Here is a 21,788-nt window from a genome sequence, read left to right on the forward strand (position 1 = left end):
TTGTAAATAATATCAATTTCAGTAAACGTATTGATGTTCCAGAAATTAAACAAAAGTGGAAACATCTTACATTTGCAGACTGGGAATACATGTCATTACACATTCAACACAATCTATCTGAATCTCTGACTGTCGTTATCTGTGTACTTTCTCTGTCATATGCCTCCTTCTACCTTAGTCTCTCTGTCGTGTGTGCTCGCTCTGTCTTCGTCACTGCCCTCAATCTCCATCCCCATTCTATCTCTCTCTCATCAGTGAAGTAGAAAAGTATAGCAGTCGTTGTGAAGGGATTGGTTATTAAACTACAGTGATCCGCTGGTTAATACTGATTCTCCTCTGATATTACTCTTTCATTTTTTTCATGACCAACACGGCTTTAAAAAAAATAATCAAAAGATTTAAAGGGATAGTTTAGGTGTTTTGAAGTGAGGTTGTATGAGGTACTTATCCATAGTCAGTGTATTACCTACAGTAGATGACGGTCGGCACGCCCCCAGTTTGGAGGAACATACCGGAGTGCCGACACGGGAGCAAAGCAATGTACTGCTGTGGACGGGGCAGCAGTAAAACATATTTTAGCCACCTGAAAGAAAAGCCCACCTAAAAAAATCACTATCTGTTTAAGTGTACATATACTTACTTATACATAATTATATTTAATATTTTCCGACGGGGAACTGAACTGAAAGTGAAACTTAATATCTGACTTTCAGTTCAGTTCCCCATCTGAAAGGGCTGTCTGACAGCAAGGTAAAGCGGTGAAAATATAAAAAATATAGCGTATACTTAAACGGATATCGATTTTTTTGAGGTGTCTTTCTTTTAGGTGGCTAAAATACGTTTTGCTGCTGCCCCCATCCACAGCAGTAGATTGCATTGCTCCTGTGCTGATACTCCCGTCTGTTTCTCCAAACTGGGGGTGTGCCGACCACCATCTACTGTAGGTAATACACTGACTATGGATAAGTATCTCATACAAACCCACTTCAAAACACCTGAACTATCCCTTTAAACAGTGGTGCAGCGAGGTAGGCCATGAACAATTTTTCCTGGCATTTTTTCAGATTTTGTGTGTGTGTGTATGCGTGCATGTGTGCCTGAGGTACAGTACCTGGTCCAGGGACGCCTGCAGCCGGTGCGATTCCAACAGTGACTCCTGGATCAGGGCACTGCTTGCTTTGGTCTGGTTCAAACTGTCTATCAGCTCCCTGTTCTCCAGAATATTACCCTTAGCTGTAGCCAGGGTCTGACACAGGAAAAAGACAAACAGGTACAAACAAAAGATATGACAAGGATTAGACAGGATCGGAAAGGGAATAATTGATAAGTAAGAGAGAAAGAGAAAAGATGGGTGGGCGGGGTTGCACAAGAAGTAATGCTGTCATGTATCTGTCAATTGGCTGAAATCTGTGATCTGATAAAAGTTACAGGGGCAAGAGTTGTCATTTTATAATAGCCTGATGTGGGGCATTTTTTTTATTTTTTCAGGCTCGACTCGCCCGCTTCATCCGGTGGAATCTATTCTCTGAAACGAAATGATAGAATTTATTCAAATAAATTCAAATAAAATATATGAGAAAGCAGCGGAGCATGGAAATGTCAAATCGAATATGCTCCTACAATTCTGGAATAATTACATGTCTAGTACCACTGAAGCTCTGACATCCTGCTCTTGGCACTATCCATGGGGGTGTGTGTGTGTGTGTGTGTGTGTGTCCAAATTTCCCTTAGACTGTATGCACGAAAAAATTATCATTAGGTTGAGTGTCTATGTGTCACAGTGTTCATCAACTGTGTGTATGTGTTTGAATGTGAAATACAGGGAGCCCCATTAAGTATTTGGACAGTAACAATCTGATGTTTTGGCTCCATATTCTCATTACTGGGGATGTAAAATGACCTAACACCTGCCTACAAATTTCTCTGTACAAGTTTGAAATTCATGAACAAGTGTGAAGAAATGCAATGTAAGAAAGTTTGTGGTTTCACTCCCGACTAACTCCTGAAAAAGCACTGCTTCACCACCACAGAGACGTGGGTTCAATACCCAGCAGTGGTGCTTCCGGCTTGGCTGAGCGCTCAATCAAACTCAACAGGCAGAGTTCACGGGAGGAAAGCCAGTGACAGATCACATCCTTGTTGCAGCACTTGCAACTCGTCCTGCTCGGTCTGTACACATTGTCTCATTCTGTCTACTACACTGTCGTCAAACCAACAGCGAGACTTAACAATGGTCTGCAGTGCAGGGGGAAATGAGCAATCCAAATTGGGAGAAAAGCGAGTCGCACATTGATTTCCTCAACATTGTCTAATGATTATATATTGATTAAAGCTACATTTATTATCACTGGGGTACATCATTTTGCTTTTGTAGGAGTACTGTCATATACATGATACACTATAGGGTGCTGCCCCATGCAACAAGCTCTAAATGTACACCAAAAGGTAGAAGTTTTCACATTGTATGCTATTTGTCTGCCTGTGTACCTCTAACAGTGATTCTTCCAACTGAGCCAGCTGTATCTTCTTGTCTTCCTCTTGTTGTAGCAGTCTTGTTTTTTCAGTCTCCAATTCTGGCTTCTCCTGCTGGATGGTCAAGGCTAGCAGCTATCACAAAGACACACACAAGCACAAACAAATGGGCAAGTGGACAAACAACAACATACAGTACATGATCTGTACATACACTGTATTATTACAAGTGGCGTAATGTTACAAAGTAATAATACTTTGTTACTTTCAATACTTAAGTACATTTAATATCAGAAAATTACTTTTGATACTTAAGTATAGTAAATATCAGATACTTTAAGACTCAAATAATATTCCAATAGGTGACTTTAACTTCTACTAAAGTCATTTTCTGGTTAGATATCTGTACTTTTACTTAAGTGTCACTTTCAGGTACTTCATCCACCACTAATTATCACTATAAAAGTGCTTCAGTGTGGGTTACATGGGTTACCTGTCCTCGCAAGCCTGCCCTGGTGGTAGTGAAGTTGACCTCTGTAACCACGGAAACAGCATCAGGGGGGATGAAGGGGGCGGGATTCCGTGTTGCCAGAAAGAGGCGGAAGTCCTCATTGTAATCAATGACCTTGTCTCCTATCTGAACCACATATCTTGGACCTGGGTGTGTCCAAATTGGACAGGAAGAAAAAGAGACTCCGTTAACAACATGTACTGTATCATACAGGCTTGTGACTTTGTCTTCAGTGTCCACTTTAAATCCTGTCCTCACCCAATACTTTCTAATCTACTCTCTGTCTCCTAGATGTCTGCAATGCAGTACTGCTACGCCTTTGTCTCAACTCTTTTTTTCCATCCTGTTCAACACTACTTTTAAGTGGATAACTTGCCCTTTCATACACTTTCTCTGCCCCCACTCTTTCCAATTCAGCTTCAAATAGACAACCGCCTCGCCCTGGATGATTCAGAGCCTCATGAATCACCCTCATTTTCACAGGTCCAACCTCTGTTTACGCGTACCTGCAGCTGTGATTGGTATGCAATTATCTGAGCCAAGAAACTAAAAATACCACAAGAGAAATTAGAAGCGCAGATTCAAAAACAGCCGTGCATAAACATAAGATGTATATTTTGTGTATCTCTTTTTAATGTTATTAAAGAATTTCAAGTAGCATTTATCCATAAAATAGGGAGAATAAAGCAGAACAGAGCACATCTGCAAGCCAATTTTATAGAGCAATTTCCGATAACAGAGTATTTCAGATGTCTGAATTCTTCAGTGGCTCAAACAACCACTCTTTCTGTTTACTTTGGATTAAAGTTATACTACATATAACTACAATCATTTCTTAAAATGACCATGGAAAGAGTGTTTGATGTTTCACAAATGCGCTCGTCTTTCAACTTTGTTAAGCACATTGATAACACACACCAGGCTGCATTAAAGCACCATGGGGTGTGGGGCTACAACCTTTTCAAGGCTTTTTCAATAATACAATAATGCATCAACATTCACTCATGATTGAATGTTGTAGCACCAAATACATGTCATATAATCATTATAAGCTCATATTGAAGCATACATATATAAGATACGTGAATTGTGTCACCAAAAGGTACAGGCCAGCTCACTGTGGGCCAATGTTCATCTCTCTCACACATAATGCAGGCAAATCCAGAGGGAGAGAGCGTCTATGTCACCAGTGTCAATGGAGAATTTCCTTCCCTTTACTTGCGTCAGTCGCCTCTCGTCCTTCACTCAGTCAGTCAGTCAGTCAGTAAGTAAAAGACACAGATCTCAGTCAGATATACAGCTGCTAGAAAAAGTTTTTTTCTCTCCTGGCAGGTTGTGTGGGAGTAAAAAAAAACCCTGCAGCTGTTGCGTCTTTACGCGCAGAACATCCCGTTGAGCGCCCGGTAGCGTGTGAACTTTATTTCTATTTTCCCCACCGAGCCTCGTGGGCCCTTTTACGTCATTGGGCCCCGAGGCTTGCACCCCGGTAAGCCTGTGCATTAAAACGATGGTGCACACATATATGAATAATACATGCATGAAGAGTCACATGTTTTAAATGATGGAATTAATTATCCCCTGTGTAAAGAGGAATTATGTAATTTAAGTGTGTCAACCAGGACATGTTTGGTGTGTGTATGTACTGTATGTGTATGAATGTCATAAGCATGAACTTGCAACAGATTATGACAGCACTAGGGTAAAATAATTGATTTATAAAAAGTGTATTTATGCTCTGTTTACTTACAGTTCTCATTCTAGAGGAACAAAGACTGAGACATCCATGGAAACTCAATAAATAAGCTCCTACTGAGAAACTGCCACCCTGTTTCTAAAGGGTCTAGATCTGTGCTTATACAAATAATGAGTATTGACACATGAAAAACATTGTTTTATGTACCAAAGAGTGATATTAAATGACAGCATCGATAGTGTGACAAACTTCTTTTTTTAATTATCTGTATGTATTTACCCTTTTCTTTGTTCAAATATTTCTTTCCTGAGTCATCTGCAACGCTCTCACACTCTTTGCCATTTGCCTCTCTGTTTCTATAGACCCAGTGGCTTCAGCATTGCCCAAATATTGAGTTTACATTAATATTATACATATCATAACCACAATTAAAGCAAATTCATAACTTGAAAGTTCTTCACTAACAAGTCATAATTGCTCAATTAAACTTGAGTAGATACTACAGTGTAGAAAAGTGCCCGTCAGATAGAGGCGAGCGTTCGGCTTTTTAGTTAGCAACCAGTGGTCGGTGATGCAGAATCAATCATTTTTCACACACCCACTGTGCATGAAAATGGTGTCTGTGAGTGTGTGCATACCCTGTGCTATGAGGTCCCTCCTCAGCAGCGGGTAGAGCACAGGTTCAACTCCATCCATCTCTTGGATGATAAGGGTTTTTCCAAATCTGACCGCCAGCTCCAGGGATGTCATGAAGTTACTATCCTATAGAGAGCAAACACACAATTGCAAGAATACCATGAATTATAGTATTGGATGATGACAGAGTACTCTATAACATATCAGAGCAATATCATTATTATCCCTTATAACAATTAAAACATGTATCGTTTAAAAAAGAAAAAGGTAAATGATAGTTTTCTTTTTCTTTTTTAAGGTTGCTTTACTGGTGGTGGTGTTGAAACAACACCTCTCTAAAACAGTTTCAACAAAAACTGAACAGTACAACCTTTATGAAAGTAGGATTTATTGCAAGACCGTGACATTAGTTTTAGCTAGGTGTATTATGAACTAAACTGGCTAACTAATAAACTGGCAGCTGAATAGATTCACATACTGTAGACGCCTAAATCATCATAGCAAAACAGATGGGATGATGAAAATGTCGCTGCAACACCTAAAGTATCCTTTGCCTGGTGGACAGAGCAGAGATAACAGTGGCTTTATGCAGGACAGTGCTCTTATAAAGTAGTAGACACACTGAAGACAAAGGAGATATTCAGTCTCCTTAAGGGCACCATGCCTCAACATCTGAATCACTGCTTTAAGGGTGTAATAAATAATGACACTAATTTTGCAATTGCTAACTAGTGATTAGTAAGTAATGAGTAATACAGATCAACATTGATTAATGTAATCATATCATTTGTTAAAATCAACGACTGGACAGGAGTAAGGTGAAGGTGGCTTAATCAAACGCTCTGTCAAATAGTGGTGGCATCTAAATGATAAGGGTTTACTAATGGACTTCTAATAGATTTGGATTCATCAGACAAGACGAAAAAGAACAATCAAGGACATCTAATGAAAAACTTCAAAGAAATGTGTGAGAGCATTGGCTTTACAAGCTCCTGTGGACATAAAAGTTACCTCACCGATAGGTTCGATTTAGGGTTGATTGATTTTTCATCAGTGTGCATGTGTGTGAAAATGACTTCTATTGTGTGCATGATTGTGTGCGTCTTTACCTGTTGGTTGATAACCTCTAGTCTGTGCTGTTGGAGATGTGTGCGTAGCCACTCTGTAGCTCGGGATGACGGGTCGATCAGGAACGGACAGGCAACACTCTGAGTATAGAACAACAAGAAAGAACTGTGTTTCAGGGTAAGTTGTTTTGGGATGGTTTTACTTAGAAAGAGGCTCAGTTACTGACAAAAAGGAGGTGTGCGCATGTAGTTCAGTCCTGTCTTACTGCTGTCATGCTTATCGACCAGTGTCACTCCTATGTCAGGCAAAAGAATGAAGTCCACCACCATCTTTTCATCCTGTGCTCTTCCATTTCACGGTCTCTTGCTCAAGGATTCTCTTTCTCAAACCTGCTTATTTGTCTGTTTATCCCCCCCTAGCCTTATCTTACTTAGCGTACTGATACAAGTAACCTGATTCTGGTTTCTTTTGTGTGTGGACATCTACAAGTATATCCTATCTATTTCTTTAATAGTCAGCAACTAACTCAGTACGCATACATTTACTACTATTCCTGAAGGGATTTTTCAATATGCTGCATTTCCTTAATCCTCTCTGTAGATCTATACAAAAGAGGCTGCATGACTGAGATGGTTCAGTTGTCAGTTGTCCAATATTTATACTGTTAGAGGTAATCCTGGTGGGTGGATGTGTGTGTGGACGATTTTCATTTATTTTTATTGTGTATGGAAGTTTAAGTGAAATGACAATAATCACAAACTTGTAAGGGAGACACACACACGCAGACAGTGAGAGAAACAGAGAGGCTACACTAAAGAGTGGGCTACAAGGATGAATGATGGAACAACTTCTTACCCGTAACTTGAGTGCATTGATCTGATGGCAGCAATGGTAAAAACAAAAGACAATACTGACAAATGGAGGACAGATGAATGGCAACAAGGGCAAAATTCTTAATATAACTATTAAAGGGACTGTATGTAAGTTTGTACATGTATAACAGGTTCTAATCATTTTTTATTGCCAATGTGTGAACAGGGTTGTAACCTAACCTAAAAACTGAGACCTTCCGTGACTTTCTGAATTTCCTCTATCAGCCTGTAGACTCTTTTTAATGTGTAAAATGTGGGCCGATTTTTCCGAGAAAATCCAACGGATGGAATGTCATGCACGATCGCGAGTGCCTTTACTCTCTGCAGCTAACGTTTGGTTAGAAATGGAGTCCGCTAACGTCAACAAATGACCAACCCCCACCACAACTCAGATTCCAACACAAACTCCACGGAAGCACAAAAAAACAAAGTTATATCTAGTGAAGCCCGTCTTGCAAAACAGGAATGTGACCGACGTCGGGGGGAAAAACTCGGATCAACATCGGCCACGCCTTCGATTCATGGAGGGACATTCGTCTGGTTTTGGGTATCAAAACAGACCTCGAGCTGTCAAAATTCCTATTGGACAGGTAAGCTAACATTACTGACAAGCATGTGAAATATATAGTGATATTGTGGTTTTAGCTCTCAATCACGTTCAGTCTCGAGTGTGTCACCTCATTGTTTTGACTGATGCTCGCTCGCCTCTATGTAGTGCAAGCACAAGCGCGAGCGTGAGCAACAGGACTTAACAGCCACAGGTGTCACTGTTAACAAGCAATTTCTGATTCTTAAATAGAGCCCCTTTAATAGCTGTTACAAGTTTTTTTCACTTTGATGAATTTTCTTTAAAAAAAAGTGCATTCAACACATATGACAAAGACTTATTGTAAGCTAATATAACAATAGTTTGCAATAACTTCCTCCACACAAAATCGAAAAGAAGTGGGTAGAGAAAGAAATGGAAATTGGTGATTAAATTGCTCTAATAACATACTGTAGATCCTTCTGTGACAACGCAGAACTGTAATCAAGGGAATTAAAACAAAAGTAGAGACATTAATTAGATTTGACAGACAGGCAAATGGATGTCTAACCTGCAGTATGACAAGTGCATTCTCCATGGATAGGTCATCGGACGGCAGCCCTTGACTCTTCCAGATCAACTGCTCACTCTCCGAGCACAGGAATGACCGCAAGTCAAACTCTGATACAAACACACACAACACAAATGCATATGCTTATTTGTCGTTTTCATATTTGCTCACTGAAAACAGTGTTGATAATTTGAAGCAAACCGCCGATATTAGAAGTTACTGTCAACAAGTCCCAATTCATCAATAGTACCTAAACACATAATATTACACTATAAGTGGGGTCACGAAGTAATCTTAACAACCAATTTGCAGAGAAGCCATTCAATGTGCATAAGGATTTAGAAACAATAGTGGGTCAACTGGATGACTACATGCTGAAGCCCTCTGGGAAAGAGGTTGCCAAGCAGAATTATATGGTCAGAGCTATAATTAAAACAATAATTAGTGCTGAAAGAGACTTTGCACATATTTTACAGGTTAATTTGTGTGGATGGAATATTAATATCTGAATATAAGAGCTGCTTAATTAAGGTGGTTATGCTTGGCATATGAGAAGTACAATTAAATGAAAAATAGGATTATTAAATAGTGTAATACTTAATGAGAGATGGCGTTTTTTTTCAAGTGAGTATTTGTTAGTGTAGTCACATGACTGAAAGTAAAGAGCTTTTTTACTAACTGAGGGATTAAAGACGAAACATCAACATGATTGGGAAGTTATGTAGTTACTTTGGTGTGAATTGTAGACTTGGAGTGTTTACTAGTTAAAGCTGCAGTGGGTAGAAAAGGAGCAAATATGATTAAAAAAGGTCACTATATCCTGACAGTAGTGCATGAGACGATCTGAAAAAAATCATGTGCCTCTGTGTCCTCCAGTGCTCCTAATGGCATCTGCAAGATTTCACAGACCGGAGGAAAGCAACCAGTCAGAGCTGATCTGGAGTCTGCCGTCCAGCTGCCGTCTAGCTTCCGTCTATGAGAGCCATGAGTCAATCACTCGCGAACTCCGACCAAACGGTCAAACTAGGGAGCGCTGATCAAATATGAATCAATATTCTGTTACAGTAATACCTATTTCTCGCCTCATATGTTTTCAGAAACATCTTGTAGTGTACTGTTTAGCTGTAAAATGAGAAAGTTTGTGACCCGGCAGCCATGTTGAGATCTGATGAGGAAATACCAAGCACCGCCCACCAGCCGGAGCACAGCCAATAGGAACGCTCTCTCTCTGAACTGACCTGTGATTGGCCAAAGTCTTCCGTCACGGGCTAGATTTTATAAAGCCTGAAAACAGAGCCATAAGGAGGTGCAGAAGTGTAGTTTTCTCTCAGAACACCTGAATTACAATATGCTGAAAGGTTATTATGGAATTTTTCCCCATTGATGCCCAAAAAGTTGTTCGCTTACTGAATCTTTAAACGGTGATCAAGCAATTCTAACAATCTCCACTTTCAGAATTATTTAATCAGCACTTGCAAGTGTTGTGTATAAACCATCTGTATCAACACAGTGTATTGTGCCATTTGTGTGGGTAGCATTAGATTTGTGTAGGCTGTTTAGCACAGGGGTTGGCATATGCCCGTGTTAGTGTTTTGGCCTCAAGTATTAGTAGTAGTAGTATATTTACTCTGTAGTCCAGATTGAGCCATCCATGTCTCTTGACAGTGTTTCCTACGGTCTTCAGGAGCTGCAGACAGATAGGTGATGAAGGCCGCAGCAAGCATGGCCCTCATGGGGAGTGTATCCAACTCATTCTTTATCTCAGACATCTGATAGAAAGAGAGATAGGCAGGTTATTAGGGTGAAAAAAGTATGAAAAGAGAAAGACAAGATAGGGAAGGGCACCGCAAAGATTGGGAGGAATCAGAGGGAAGAACGTAAGGGTACGTATGAAAGAAGAGAAAGATGGAAGAAAATGAAAGGTCAGTAACCTGAACCACGTGGGCATCCTCCTTATTCCCTACCCCAAACTCATAGCCCCAAATAATCCAAAAAGTCTGCACTGATTCTGACAGGAGAACAAGATAAGTTACCTATAAATGCAGGAACACAGTCACGCACTTGCACATTATGCTAATGTGACATTACTGCTGTTATTTCTATGTTGAACAGGATTTCTTTGAGTCTAGTAGCATGTCAGGGCGATCACAAACGCACATGTTTGGCGAATAACTATGCATCAGGCTTCATTGTCAACCCTTATGACCCTTGAATGCCCACATCTCTGTGACTACAGGTTTTCAGGACTAGGGATGCACCGGTACTGGATCGGATATTGGGCCAATAATGCCGATACCCAAAGCCCAGGTATCGGTATTGGGACTGAAAAATTTGGATCAGTGCATCCCTATTCAGGACCATATAATCTCTACTGAATTAATACTGTCAAACATCCTGCCACATTCTATACATCAACTCAAAACACGCATCTATTTCTGCACCACTCTGTAGTTGCGTACCCCTCTCTCTACTGTATGTGGCTCTCCCTTCCCTTGAAACACTAGAGGCATTAACATATAGTGAACCACAGCTACCGCATAGTGTGCAAAAGCGTTAGGGATGAAGCGCGTGTGTATGTGAGTATATGGAAATACGTGAGTAGAGAGTAAACTGGCTCTTTGGTGCGAGCCTTGAGGGAGGCAGCGAGTGTGAGGGTGTGTGTGTCAGGAAGAGATTGAGTGTTTTAATTAAGGTGCAGACAGATGCTGCAGAGAGGAGTAAAAACAGCCAGAAGGGACCCAAGACAGCAGGATACATCCCTCCTGTCACACACACACACACACCACATCCTGTTGCTCTTACATGGTAAATGAGCTCCATTCTTAGTAAATGTGTATAACCTCCCACACCAATACACACGTCAACACACTCATACATCAAACTACCTGTGCGTTCCACCGCGTGTGTTCTCCGTCCAGTTGTGATATGAGCTGCTGGGCGGCGGTGATCGTGTCCTGAGCTTTTGTCACCTCAGCTTCCAACTTGGCTGCCTCTGTGGTGTGACACTGAAACCTGAGGAAAGAGCGAGGAGGAGGAAAAGAGATTAGCAAGTAGGGAAATGTGTTTGATGTGGGATCATTGGAGATTTCTAAGACTGACATTCTGATATTTGTTTAATCTAACAAACATCGATTAAATAGATTGAAAACATTTCTCTCATGTATAAACCATCTGAGGCTCCTTACACAATAGAGTGTGAGGTGATGTGAGGTGAAGTGAGGTGAGGTGAGGTGAAGCGAGGTGAGGTGAGGTGAAGCGAGGTGAGGCAAGGTGCCAAGAGACTACGGAGGGAGAGGAGAGGAGAGGAGAGGAATGGCCGGTGCAAGTAAGAAATCTTTCTGTTCAACTCACACGGTTAAGAAATGATCGTACTGTACGAACAGGGAAGGATAAGAAGATAAATAGCAGGACAGACGGTTGGAGAAAGCAAAGGTTGAAGATGTTGGAGGAAAGAGCAACAGAGAAAGCACAAGGGTTCGGTCACACTTGCAGTGTGAAGTTCACCTTTGTTGAACTATGACCTGATAAGTAGAGTGTCTGGCCAATGTCCAGCCAAAAGAGAGTGGAAAAGACCTGCCCTTCAGGCATTATTGGTTCTTTGTATCCTTGTTTATATACCTATATGGTGGGAAAATATAGAGAGGATGCTGCATGGCTGGCAGAAAGTAAAAGGGAGGGCAACTACAAAAAAGTGTATAATTTATTTTCTTGTGGAACGCTATTGTTAGCCTGCTAGTCGAGTTAGCTCCAGAAGCTTATGCAAACTGCATCATTTCAAATTTAGTCAACTTAAAGTCACAGGGGGAATGATGGAAGAGTTAAAATTATGGTGGATGATGAAAACATTAAAAGGGTAATTTATGACAAGGAAGGTAACAACCATACAGTAAGTTTCTTTTCCGCAGGTGAAACACAGTGGAAATGGAAGGATCAAAGGCTGGAGGAATAGATGGATAATTGGAAGGAGGCATACTTCTCTTTCAACTCGTTGACTTTGGCTCCGACAGAGTTGAGCTGGTCCTCAAGCTTATTCTTCCTACTCTCAGTTTTCCTCAGGTTTCTGGACACACACACACACACACACACACACACACACACACACCAAAACACAGTGTCAAGAGAGTGTATATGAATCATTAAGTGTGTGTATACTTTATGTGCGGAGGAGAGCATGGCTACGAGCTGTAAGGATAAGACCACAAGCTCACTGACAAGCATTCAATCGGCAAATTTAGATTTTGTATTACCAAAAACTGCATCTTGAAACAGCTTAGGACCTGGTGTGTGGTTGGGTTGAAGACGTCAATCTAAATCATTCTTCGGTGCTATATGGAGTAGGGCTGCATCTAACGATTATTTTCATTCTCGATTCATCTGCCGATTATTTTCTAGATTAATCAATGAATCGTTTGGTCTAGAAAATGTCAGAAAATAATGAAAAATCTACATCCCAGTATCTCAAAGTCTAAGGTGATGTCTTTAAATGTCTTGTTGTGCCAGTCCAAAACCCAAAGATATTCAGTTTAATATGATATAAAATAGATAATAGCAGGAAATATTTTTCTGTCGATCGACTAATCGTTGCTGCTCTATTCTGGAGTGGAGTGGTATTTCTGTGTGTGTGTGTGTGTGTGTGTGTGTGTGTGTGTGTGTGTGTGTTTGTTTGTGTTCCTACTCCAGTAGTCCGGCCTGCTCTCTCTCCAGCGGCTCTATCCTCTCTTGGACGTGGGAGTATTGGACGTTGGCTTTGACCCAGGCAGCCAGGGGAGCAGCTGCTGTACTTGCACGCTTTGCATTCTGACCATAACAACAACAGCATCACAAGTCAGAAACAACTCAGTTATAACAACATCCACAAAACCATCTTCAGCCAACTAATTATTCATTTGCAAATGTGGCTAGCTGACCTTGGGATCGAAGGAGGCCTTGTTCCTGTTGAGCAGCTCTTCCACACTCTGGCGAATCTCAGGGGTGATGTTCCTCGCCTCAAATGTAACTATGTCCTCCCTCACGCCACGCTTAGCCAGAAAGCTACAGAAAAAAGGGGAAAACAAAAACAAAAACATGGAAAAGAGAGAAGATCGGACATGAGCATGTGACAAATACACCTTTTCATTATGTTCTAGTGCTAGGGCAACAGCTTTGGTCCAAGTTTACTTCCTGTCAGCTACTGCATTAACAAACAGGGGCTTCGTCCAAAATCGCATACTATGCACAACATAACCAATATGTGTACTATCTTTCAACATACTTTTGTGTGAATATACAGGAGTATGATTTTTTCGGATTGAGCAGTAATTTACATCTGTTATGAATGTTGTCATCACTACCACATTGCATTGTGGGATATTTATGCCGCCGTAGTGACAAGTATTTCCGTACTCGCAATTTGCATACTATTGGTTTCATACTAAGGTTTCGGACATACAAAAAAATCTCACATACTGCATTAACGTACTAAATAGCATGTTAGTATGGAATTTTCGACACAACCAAACTTGTCAAGTTTGAAAAGGTTTATAAAGCAAATAAATGTTGTGTGTGAGAGTTTGATGTTAAATGTCAAGGCAATAAAGCAAAGTCAAGAAGTGATAGTGATCATTAGAGAGGGAGAGAGAACAATGTGACTTTTTATCCAGAAAATGAGGACGTTAATGTTAATTCATGCCTAAAATTATGAAACAGTTTTTTTCATTTCTAATTAAGCGTAAACAAATGCAATTTATTCTCTTTGTTACTCATGAAGAGTCGTCTCCCCGCCCCTCTCTCTCACATACACAAACCAAACTCACTCACTTTCTTTGTTACTTGCAGTGCTCAGAGTACAGTCAGCTCACCCAATTAACATGAGTCATAAGCAGGGCAGAATGATTTTTGTCTGTCTGATCCCCTCTAAAGATGCCCACGGTCAGATGAGTGACTCGTACCAAAAGCTAAATTTAAATCATCATTGAAACACAAAGGAATTGCACAGACATCGTCTTGCAGCATAAACACACAAGTACATGAGATACACACACACATTTTTAACTGTCTGTCTCCATCTGCCACGTTTCAGCGGCCGGGACAGTGCCACTGCCACACTACTGTACATACAAGCACCTCTACACACAACAAAAAGCGATATCCCTCTGAGAATAATTAATAATAATAGTAATAATAATTCATGTTCAATATGAATAATGAATAATGTTGTGGCATTATTCCTTATTTCATGTGTTATTTGGGGATTTATACTTTATCATTACATACTTATATAAAAACAAAACGAAGCATTCGAATACTGATTTGGAGGTTGATTACCATGGCAACGGTCGAAGCTTCGAAGTTTGCCGGTCAGCCCTAGTCTTGAAAACAGCTCAAACTTAAGCAGAAATTGATGGTTTGTGTGTTTTTCCACTTTCAAAAATCTTTTAAAGTGCTAACGTTATCACATTTCTTCACAGTATCCAAGGTATAAAGATTTCTCCTTCTCTACATCCTTTCCTAGCTGTGCAAAACCCTTACATCCTCTTCTTCCTCTGTCCCGATCCATCCCTAAACACCCCCGTCACCTCCTCACACCTCGTTTTGGTAACCCAAAAGGGTGTTGAAGATCCTCATCAATTGCTGCCAACGGCGTAACTTTCTCTTCATCTTTTACACATCCTTGCCATGTCTTCGCCTTCTCACCTCTTCATGCTGACCCAGGAGGTGTCGAAGATGCCCATCAGTCTCAGTACCCCCTCTAGGATGTCTCTGATGACATCAGGGGGCATGCGAAGGGAGCGGATCTCAGACAGAGCTTCAGGCTTGATGTTTCCAACTGCACGCTTTGCTTCATCTACCAAAGGCTAGAGGGCAGCAATGGTAGGAAGAGGGAGGGATACAGAAGGAAAGAAAGTTTAAGTACAGCTGAGATTGCAATGAGAAGGTAGAAGGCAGTTGTATGTATGTGTATTTCTAGTAACTGACATATAATGTCACACTCAGTGACAGCACAAGTCAAACTTACCTGCACTTCCTTCAGCTCATGATCTATTTTGGCTTTTCTCTCTTCAATCTTGGACACTTCTTGTGCCATTTTCCCTTTTATCTTTTCCATCTCTGTCTTCTGGTCACTGGCATTCTGGATAAGCAAAAAGATCATGTGATGTTTATTGTGTTGTATGGAAAATATAGCCTTCAAATGTTTCTGAAACAGTAGGATATTACAGTATATAGAGTGTACTCTCTTCAACTTGCTGTTCACCAAGAACATTTGACCCCCGACCGAGAGATTTTACAAACTACACTTATACCTATCTAAAGAACCTTTCAAAGTGTAAATGAGTCTCTTTTTCAGGACTTCAATTCTGAGATGCATCAGACATACAGCCCCAGTCCTCCTTTGAGTAAAGATGAAAGATTTGGTTTAGGACAGTCAGAGTAATCATTGAGGGTGAAAAGAGAGAAAGAGAGGATGAATGTTTGGCAGAATAAAATTCATCTCTCTCTCCTCTATATCCATAGAATCTATCCATCTTATCACATCTCATCGTCATCCCAAGCTAATCTCTTCATTGACTGTCTTCCCATCCCTCCAATACTCCCCTTGTCAAGCCTTGACCCATTCATTTACACCACATATTTCCCCTATTCCCTCTCCAAATCTCATTTTCTTTCCTCCTCCACTCCTTCCTACTCTGAATGTTTCCATCTTCATCAAGCCTGTATCACTCTTCCATTTAGTTTGTTTCCATTCTTCATCTCTTTGTCCCAGTCTTCCTCCTTTTTTTTACCCTCCCCTGCTGTCTCCATCGCTACAGGAGACATAGCTGCTACAGCCCAAAGGGATGAATCTAGTCGTTAATTATAACTCTGCTGACAGTTTTTCCTTCTCATGTTTCTTGTTTCTTCTCTCTCCCTCCTTCACTCCATCTTACTCAAAAAGCCAATTCCCCACAGAGAGAAAAAGAGAATATCATAACTAATGAAGAAAGTTCAGCTTCCCTTTACCCTCCATACATATAATCCATACATCCATCCATCCTCCAGACAGAGCCAGCAGGAGGAAATGGAAACGTGGATATCGCAGAGATAGAAAACACTGGAGGAGAAGTCACAGAACAAACAAATGCGCATAGGCACACAAACTAAATAAATATTCTTCACAGCAGGGGAGACAGTCATGGGAATATCAGAAAAAGTTGCTTTTATAATACAATGCAGATGAGGAGTGAATGGGAGAGAGGCAAAGATAAGAGAGAAGAGAAGAGAAGAGAAGAGAAGAGAAGAGAAGAGAAGAGAAGAGAAGAGAAGAGAAGAGAGTTCAGTGGAGAATAGATATAACTTGGAGGAGACATGAATCCCTGCAGGACCTCTGTCCTGCCTGCCATTGAGTGTGTGCCACTGTCACACACTGACATACACACAGTCACAAACACACAAGCACACACACCTGCATGGAGGTGGTAATTTCCTGCAGGGCAGAATCTGCCTCCTGTTGTTTAGTCTTCAGCAGTGCACTCTGCTCTGCAGCCCGTCTCTTCAACTCATCCACCAATGCTTTAGCTTCGTTCAGCTTAGACACACCTGCCTGCAAACACACAAGATGTGGGAGACATGGAATATCTATATGTAATATACTGTATGTATGAGTTAAAAAAAAAAAAGAAATCTAGAAAATGTCATACCAAGTTCAACAGTGCTCTTAATTCTAAGGGCAAGTGCACACTTATGCTGCATTTCAGATTATAATAAGAGAAGATAAGCCTTTAAATGTGTATTAGAAACATTCAGTAATTAATAAATCAAGATGATTTATATGTACAAGACTATTGTACATAGAAATCAGTGCTCAACATGTTGGTAAAATCTGTTAGAAATACATATTCTCCTGCTATTGTTTGCCAACATATGAGGTTTTGCCAACATGCTACATGTGCATACTACTAATGACTGTTTTCGTTTAGTTCTACTTACCTCATACATACAATATCTGTGTTTCACACCATAAGTTATTCTTATCCAGGTTAATAAACATCATACTTTTACATTTTGAGGTACACAAAAGCTCTTTTTTGTCTTTGGCTGCCCACTAAATAAACTTCTGGAAAACAATCAAACAACCACTTGGTGTGAGTACTTTTTCATGCATCTTAGTTTTTTTGTGCATATGGATCTTGTACTATAGCTGATATTGTACCTGCAGATGCTGTTGTCTCGTTGTGAGCTGGCTCTGCTTCCGGCTAAATAATGCAGTGTAAACATGCAGAAAGGCCATGTACTGGCTGGGTGTTGCACCATGTTCTCTGCATGATTCATGGACCATCAGGAACAAACGGCACAAGTCTCCCTGAGCAGACCCTGCTGGGAGCAGAGGATGAAGAAGCTGGTTTCAATTTAGGAGGTTACTTTCAAAACATAAAGCACAGCCAAACGCAGCAAGAAAACATGTTAATAGACTTCTGAGTTACATCCCCATTAGGAAATGAAGAAGAAAAAAAATGTTGCATTTTAAAGGTGCAAAATGTATGTTTAACATACCTCTCTGTCGGTGGTTTCCATTATATATGTAAACTACTTCATACACTGATTCGTTGTAAAAAAACAAAAAAAAATTTTCATCTTTTTCAAGTTACAGTACTTAGATTGTAATTATGATAACAGGAAGACTGTGAGATTAAATTCAGTGTCTACAAACTGCATCCACAGAAAAGTAGTACAATTAGACTTAGGGACATGACAGGGATGAACTACAAAAATGACACTATCATCATTATAAAAAACACAGTCATACAATTCAAAATTGTTATTTAATCAAAATGGACCATTTTCTAAATAATTATACACCTTTGCTACAGATATGTGTACATGTGCTCCTACCTGAGCTTTTCCCCTTTGTAGCCTTCTCCCTTTCCTTCTCCTCCCCTCCTCCTTCAGTCTTTGCCAGCAGCAGCTCAGGAATCTGACAAGGTTTTACGCACCAGATGTGAAAGTTAGATTGAAAGCATTGATGCATGCATTAAAAACTTTCATATCTCACCTGCATTTGAAAATAATGTGTCAAGTTTAAGACTGTAAATTTCAGGTATCACAGTTAATCAAAAGTAAGCCCTTCTTAAGCCCTGTGGTGATAGGGTCAGTATTAAATATGAAGCCACTGGATACTTGTAAACCACACAAGTATGTGTGGGGCTACGGCAGACTAACTGTTAGCTAGACAGAGATATTATCAAAGTCTGGGCTGCATAAGTCTGCCTTTTCAATGATTCTGGGTACAGGTAAATCTCCATACTCAAAACTTTTAGCAGGATTTATTGATAGAAATTGCCTCCACAATCTTATATCTTAAGTTTATCAGCAATTGCTGATGTAATATGTGTTTTTGATCACTGTACTTGTTCCTCCTCCTCCTCCTCCACTGACCTTCTTCATGCTGCTTTCAGACCATCCTTCCATCCACTGGACAGAACACTTGCGGTAGAAAGCTGGGTTGCTCTCACAGTTGATAGTGAAGTTAGTGTTGGAGCAGTCCATGATCAGAACAATGTGGAGGTTCTGCTGGATTCCTAAGGGGGTGTGATACATAAAGAGTAGCACAATAGTTGGGGAATAAACAGTGGAGGAGTTTATCACAAAATGGTGTTTGAGACGCAGCAAATGAGCGGGAAACAGAGACAGTAAGGGGCAATGTGAAGGCGCTGATATTGCCCATTTTAGCTTGTACCTTCCTGACAGAGTTGGTCTTTAGTGGGTATGCTTTGACAAAAATAGAGCTACTGATTGTATTCCCTAGCAGCAACCTTAACCTCAGTGACACTGCACCATTTCTACAGTAAACACACCGCTGCACAGCAGGGAAGCAGAGGAATAGAGTCTAGTACAATCACAGAGGAGAACAGATAAAACAATCAGCAGAAAGAAAGGACACGTGTTGTAGACTTTTACAGTGAGAAGAGGACCAGATTGCAACATATACCACATAGATAGGAACAGACAAAAAAAAATGAATAACTGACAGACAGACAGAATGGGCTGTCGATAAATATACAGTACTAACTGTGAGAAAAGTAGTTGTAGAGTGGTCCGGTGAATCCATCCTGGGATGCAGCATCTTTGAGGGGGGAGAGGAGAGGCTCCAGTTCTTCTGGGGTGTACAGACCTGGAACTTCACCTGAAACATAACAAACACAAACACAAAAAGAAATGATCAGTGTGTCCTTACACACTAGCATCTCTCATATGAAACTAAATTAGGGCTGTCAATCGATCAAAATAGTTAATCGCGATTAATCGCAAATTAATTGCAAATTTTGTATCTGTTTAAAATGTACGTTTTAAAGGGAGATTCGTCAAGTATTTAATACTCTTATCAACATGGGAGTGGGCAACTATGCTGCTTTATGCAAATGTATGTATATATGTATTACCGGAAATCAATTAAGAACACAAAACAATAACAGATATTGTCCAGAAACCCTCACAGGTACGGCATTTAGCATAGAAAATAGGCTAAAAAATTACCATTGCATGTTACATATTCAAATGCAGACCATGCATACACTGTATACATGTACTCCAAAACAAGGGCTCCAATAGGAATGTGTCTGATACTTAAAAGATTTAATGCACACACACAGTATACAAATGAAAGAAAGCGAATAAGTGTATGTCCCAAAATGTCGAACATTTCCTTTATTACGAACATTAACCTAATCCAAAATCTAACCTTAACCCTACAAAGAAGCTATAACCCTTTTGAGGTCGAAACAGTCAAATCTGTTCCCACAGAATTGGAAGACAAGGAAAACAAACAACAAACACTATACGCACCTGATGACAGCAGGCTGTTGACCATCTCTAAGAAAGCAGGGTGAACAAACTGATAGTCTTCCAACAGTAGAACCACCTGTTGGCCCTCCAGACCTGCCTGCTGCATCACCTACACATACAGTATGCATACAGATACAGTATATGGTTGATATACATATAAACATGACACACCACAGGTAAACTGACACTAAAGTTCCTTTAGCAAACTATCCTTGCATGTATGTTTTAATTGCTAAGTACAGGGGCCATTCAACAATCAATTCAGCAATTTAAACCTGAAAAAAAACCTTGAGTGAGCCAGTACAATCCAATTATCTCTAAGAGCATTCTGCAAAAATTGGTTAGCTTGGCACAATGTGAACCAGTTGAGCCAATAAAAAAGACAATCCACTCTCACCGTCTTAAGATCATTGCTGAAATGCTTAAGAGTATATCCACGGGTGATTTTGGGCGTGAACAGCATGTATCCGTGCATGTGTGACACCAGGCACGTGGCTGTGTGCCGACCCACTCCACTCCGACCCGCCAGAAGCAGAGAGCCACCGGGTCGGCTCAGGACGCGATCTACCCTGGACACAAAGTCACACACTTCCCAGAACAGGAGGAGATCCAGCTCCCTGTTATCACGGCTGTACAGCACTACTCCCTAGAGCAGAAGAAAGGGAGGAACACACACACACACACACACAGGTGAAGAGCTGCACCACAGACACTCCGACAAATACAATAAAATGAAAACAAAGAAACACAACCACATGACTGAGGCACAAAGATAAAAGCAGCAGCAGGTAAAAGAAGTAGAAGTATTCAGATCCTAAAATTACAAAGGCAAAGTTGCAATACCACAATGTAAAAAATACTTCACTACAAATGAAAGCAAAGTTCTCATTATGCAGAATAGCATATTTCAGATTCTTATTATTATATGAGTATTGTATAATCGGCATTTCAATGTTGTAGCTAAGCAGCAAAAAATAAAACTAGTACCTTACATAGATATATTTAGTTACTGTACTACTGTACGTAAACACATGTGTATATGTGCCTACTTAATTCAACAGGACTAACCACATACACAACACACTAGACAACAGTTCCTCACTGTGTACCTTCTGTATAACTTGTTTTAGGTCAGCAGAATCCAGACGTCCCAGTTGTTTACCATGAGGAGGTAGAGACTGGCCTGGAGCCATTAGAGCCCCTTCAGAGGCTCCCCATGTCACGTAGAAACCATCTGCACACGGGAGAAATAATACAGATGGTTAGTAAAACACTGCACACATCAAATGACAGACAGTAGAGGCTGTCTACAGAGGTGAGACAAAATACACCAAAAAATTAGCACTGTAAAGGAAACAAAAATGAATTAATATCAGTCGACTAGATGTGAAAATTAGATAAAATGCGTGTCTGAATGTTCAACCTGTGCAATAGGCATTTTGATTTGTTTACTAATCCCACATCTTACACACCAGATGTTGAAGAGAAGCAGGCAGGTGTTTGTTTTGCAGGCGGACTGCATTTTTAGCCACAATTTGGAAGAGGCATTTCTCATTAAGGTTACAAAGTGCCAGCCGTTAGCAGATGCTCTCTCACAACTTAGACACTGTATAAATGCAGATTGCTTGTGTTTATATTCAGCA

General features: G+C 40.4%; 1 protein-coding gene across 8 annotated transcripts in view; it reads right to left on the bottom strand.

Annotated features, from left to right (window-relative positions):
- LOC119491356 (cytoplasmic dynein 2 heavy chain 1) overlaps positions 1–21,788 on the bottom strand; it is a 137,237-nt gene that overhangs the window by 73,538 nt on the left and 41,911 nt on the right. For 5 of the 8 annotated variants that reach the window (XR_005207593.1, XM_037775282.1, XM_037775281.1 and 2 more), the window contains exons 53-74: positions 21,255–21,379; positions 20,543–20,791; positions 20,146–20,254; positions 19,373–19,486; positions 18,739–18,881; positions 18,196–18,277; positions 17,516–17,679; positions 16,769–16,906; positions 15,344–15,457; positions 15,022–15,182; positions 13,257–13,380; positions 13,025–13,146; positions 12,323–12,409; positions 11,235–11,361; positions 9,977–10,118; positions 8,350–8,459; positions 7,236–7,256; positions 6,422–6,520; positions 5,315–5,438; positions 2,966–3,129; positions 2,488–2,607; positions 1,112–1,246 (exon numbers count right to left, since the gene is read on the bottom strand). Coding sequence is in view for 7 of the 8 variants with exons in the window: in XM_037775282.1 (XP_037631210.1) it covers positions 1,112–1,246; positions 2,488–2,607; positions 2,966–3,129; positions 5,315–5,438; positions 6,422–6,520; positions 7,236–7,256; positions 8,350–8,459; positions 9,977–10,118; positions 11,235–11,361; positions 12,323–12,409; positions 13,025–13,146; positions 13,257–13,380; positions 15,022–15,182; positions 15,344–15,457; positions 16,769–16,906; positions 17,516–17,679; positions 18,196–18,277; positions 18,739–18,881; positions 19,373–19,486; positions 20,146–20,254; positions 20,543–20,791; positions 21,255–21,379 (2,774 nt within the window). In the remaining variant the exon portion in view is untranslated. The remainder of the gene's footprint in view (positions 1–1,111; positions 1,247–2,487; positions 2,608–2,965; positions 3,130–5,314; positions 5,439–6,421; positions 6,521–7,235; positions 7,257–8,349; positions 8,460–9,976; positions 10,119–11,234; positions 11,362–12,322; positions 12,410–13,024; positions 13,147–13,256; positions 13,381–15,021; positions 15,183–15,343; positions 15,458–16,768; positions 16,907–17,515; positions 17,680–18,195; positions 18,278–18,738; positions 18,882–19,372; positions 19,487–20,145; positions 20,255–20,542; positions 20,792–21,254; positions 21,380–21,788) is intronic. The other 3 variants (XM_037775280.1, XM_037775286.1, XM_037775283.1) reach the window with 3 other exon arrangements.

This window comes from Sebastes umbrosus, chromosome 7 (genome assembly GCF_015220745.1).
Source record: "Sebastes umbrosus isolate fSebUmb1 chromosome 7, fSebUmb1.pri, whole genome shotgun sequence".
Lineage (NCBI taxonomy): Eukaryota > Metazoa > Chordata > Actinopteri > Perciformes > Sebastidae > Sebastes > Sebastes umbrosus.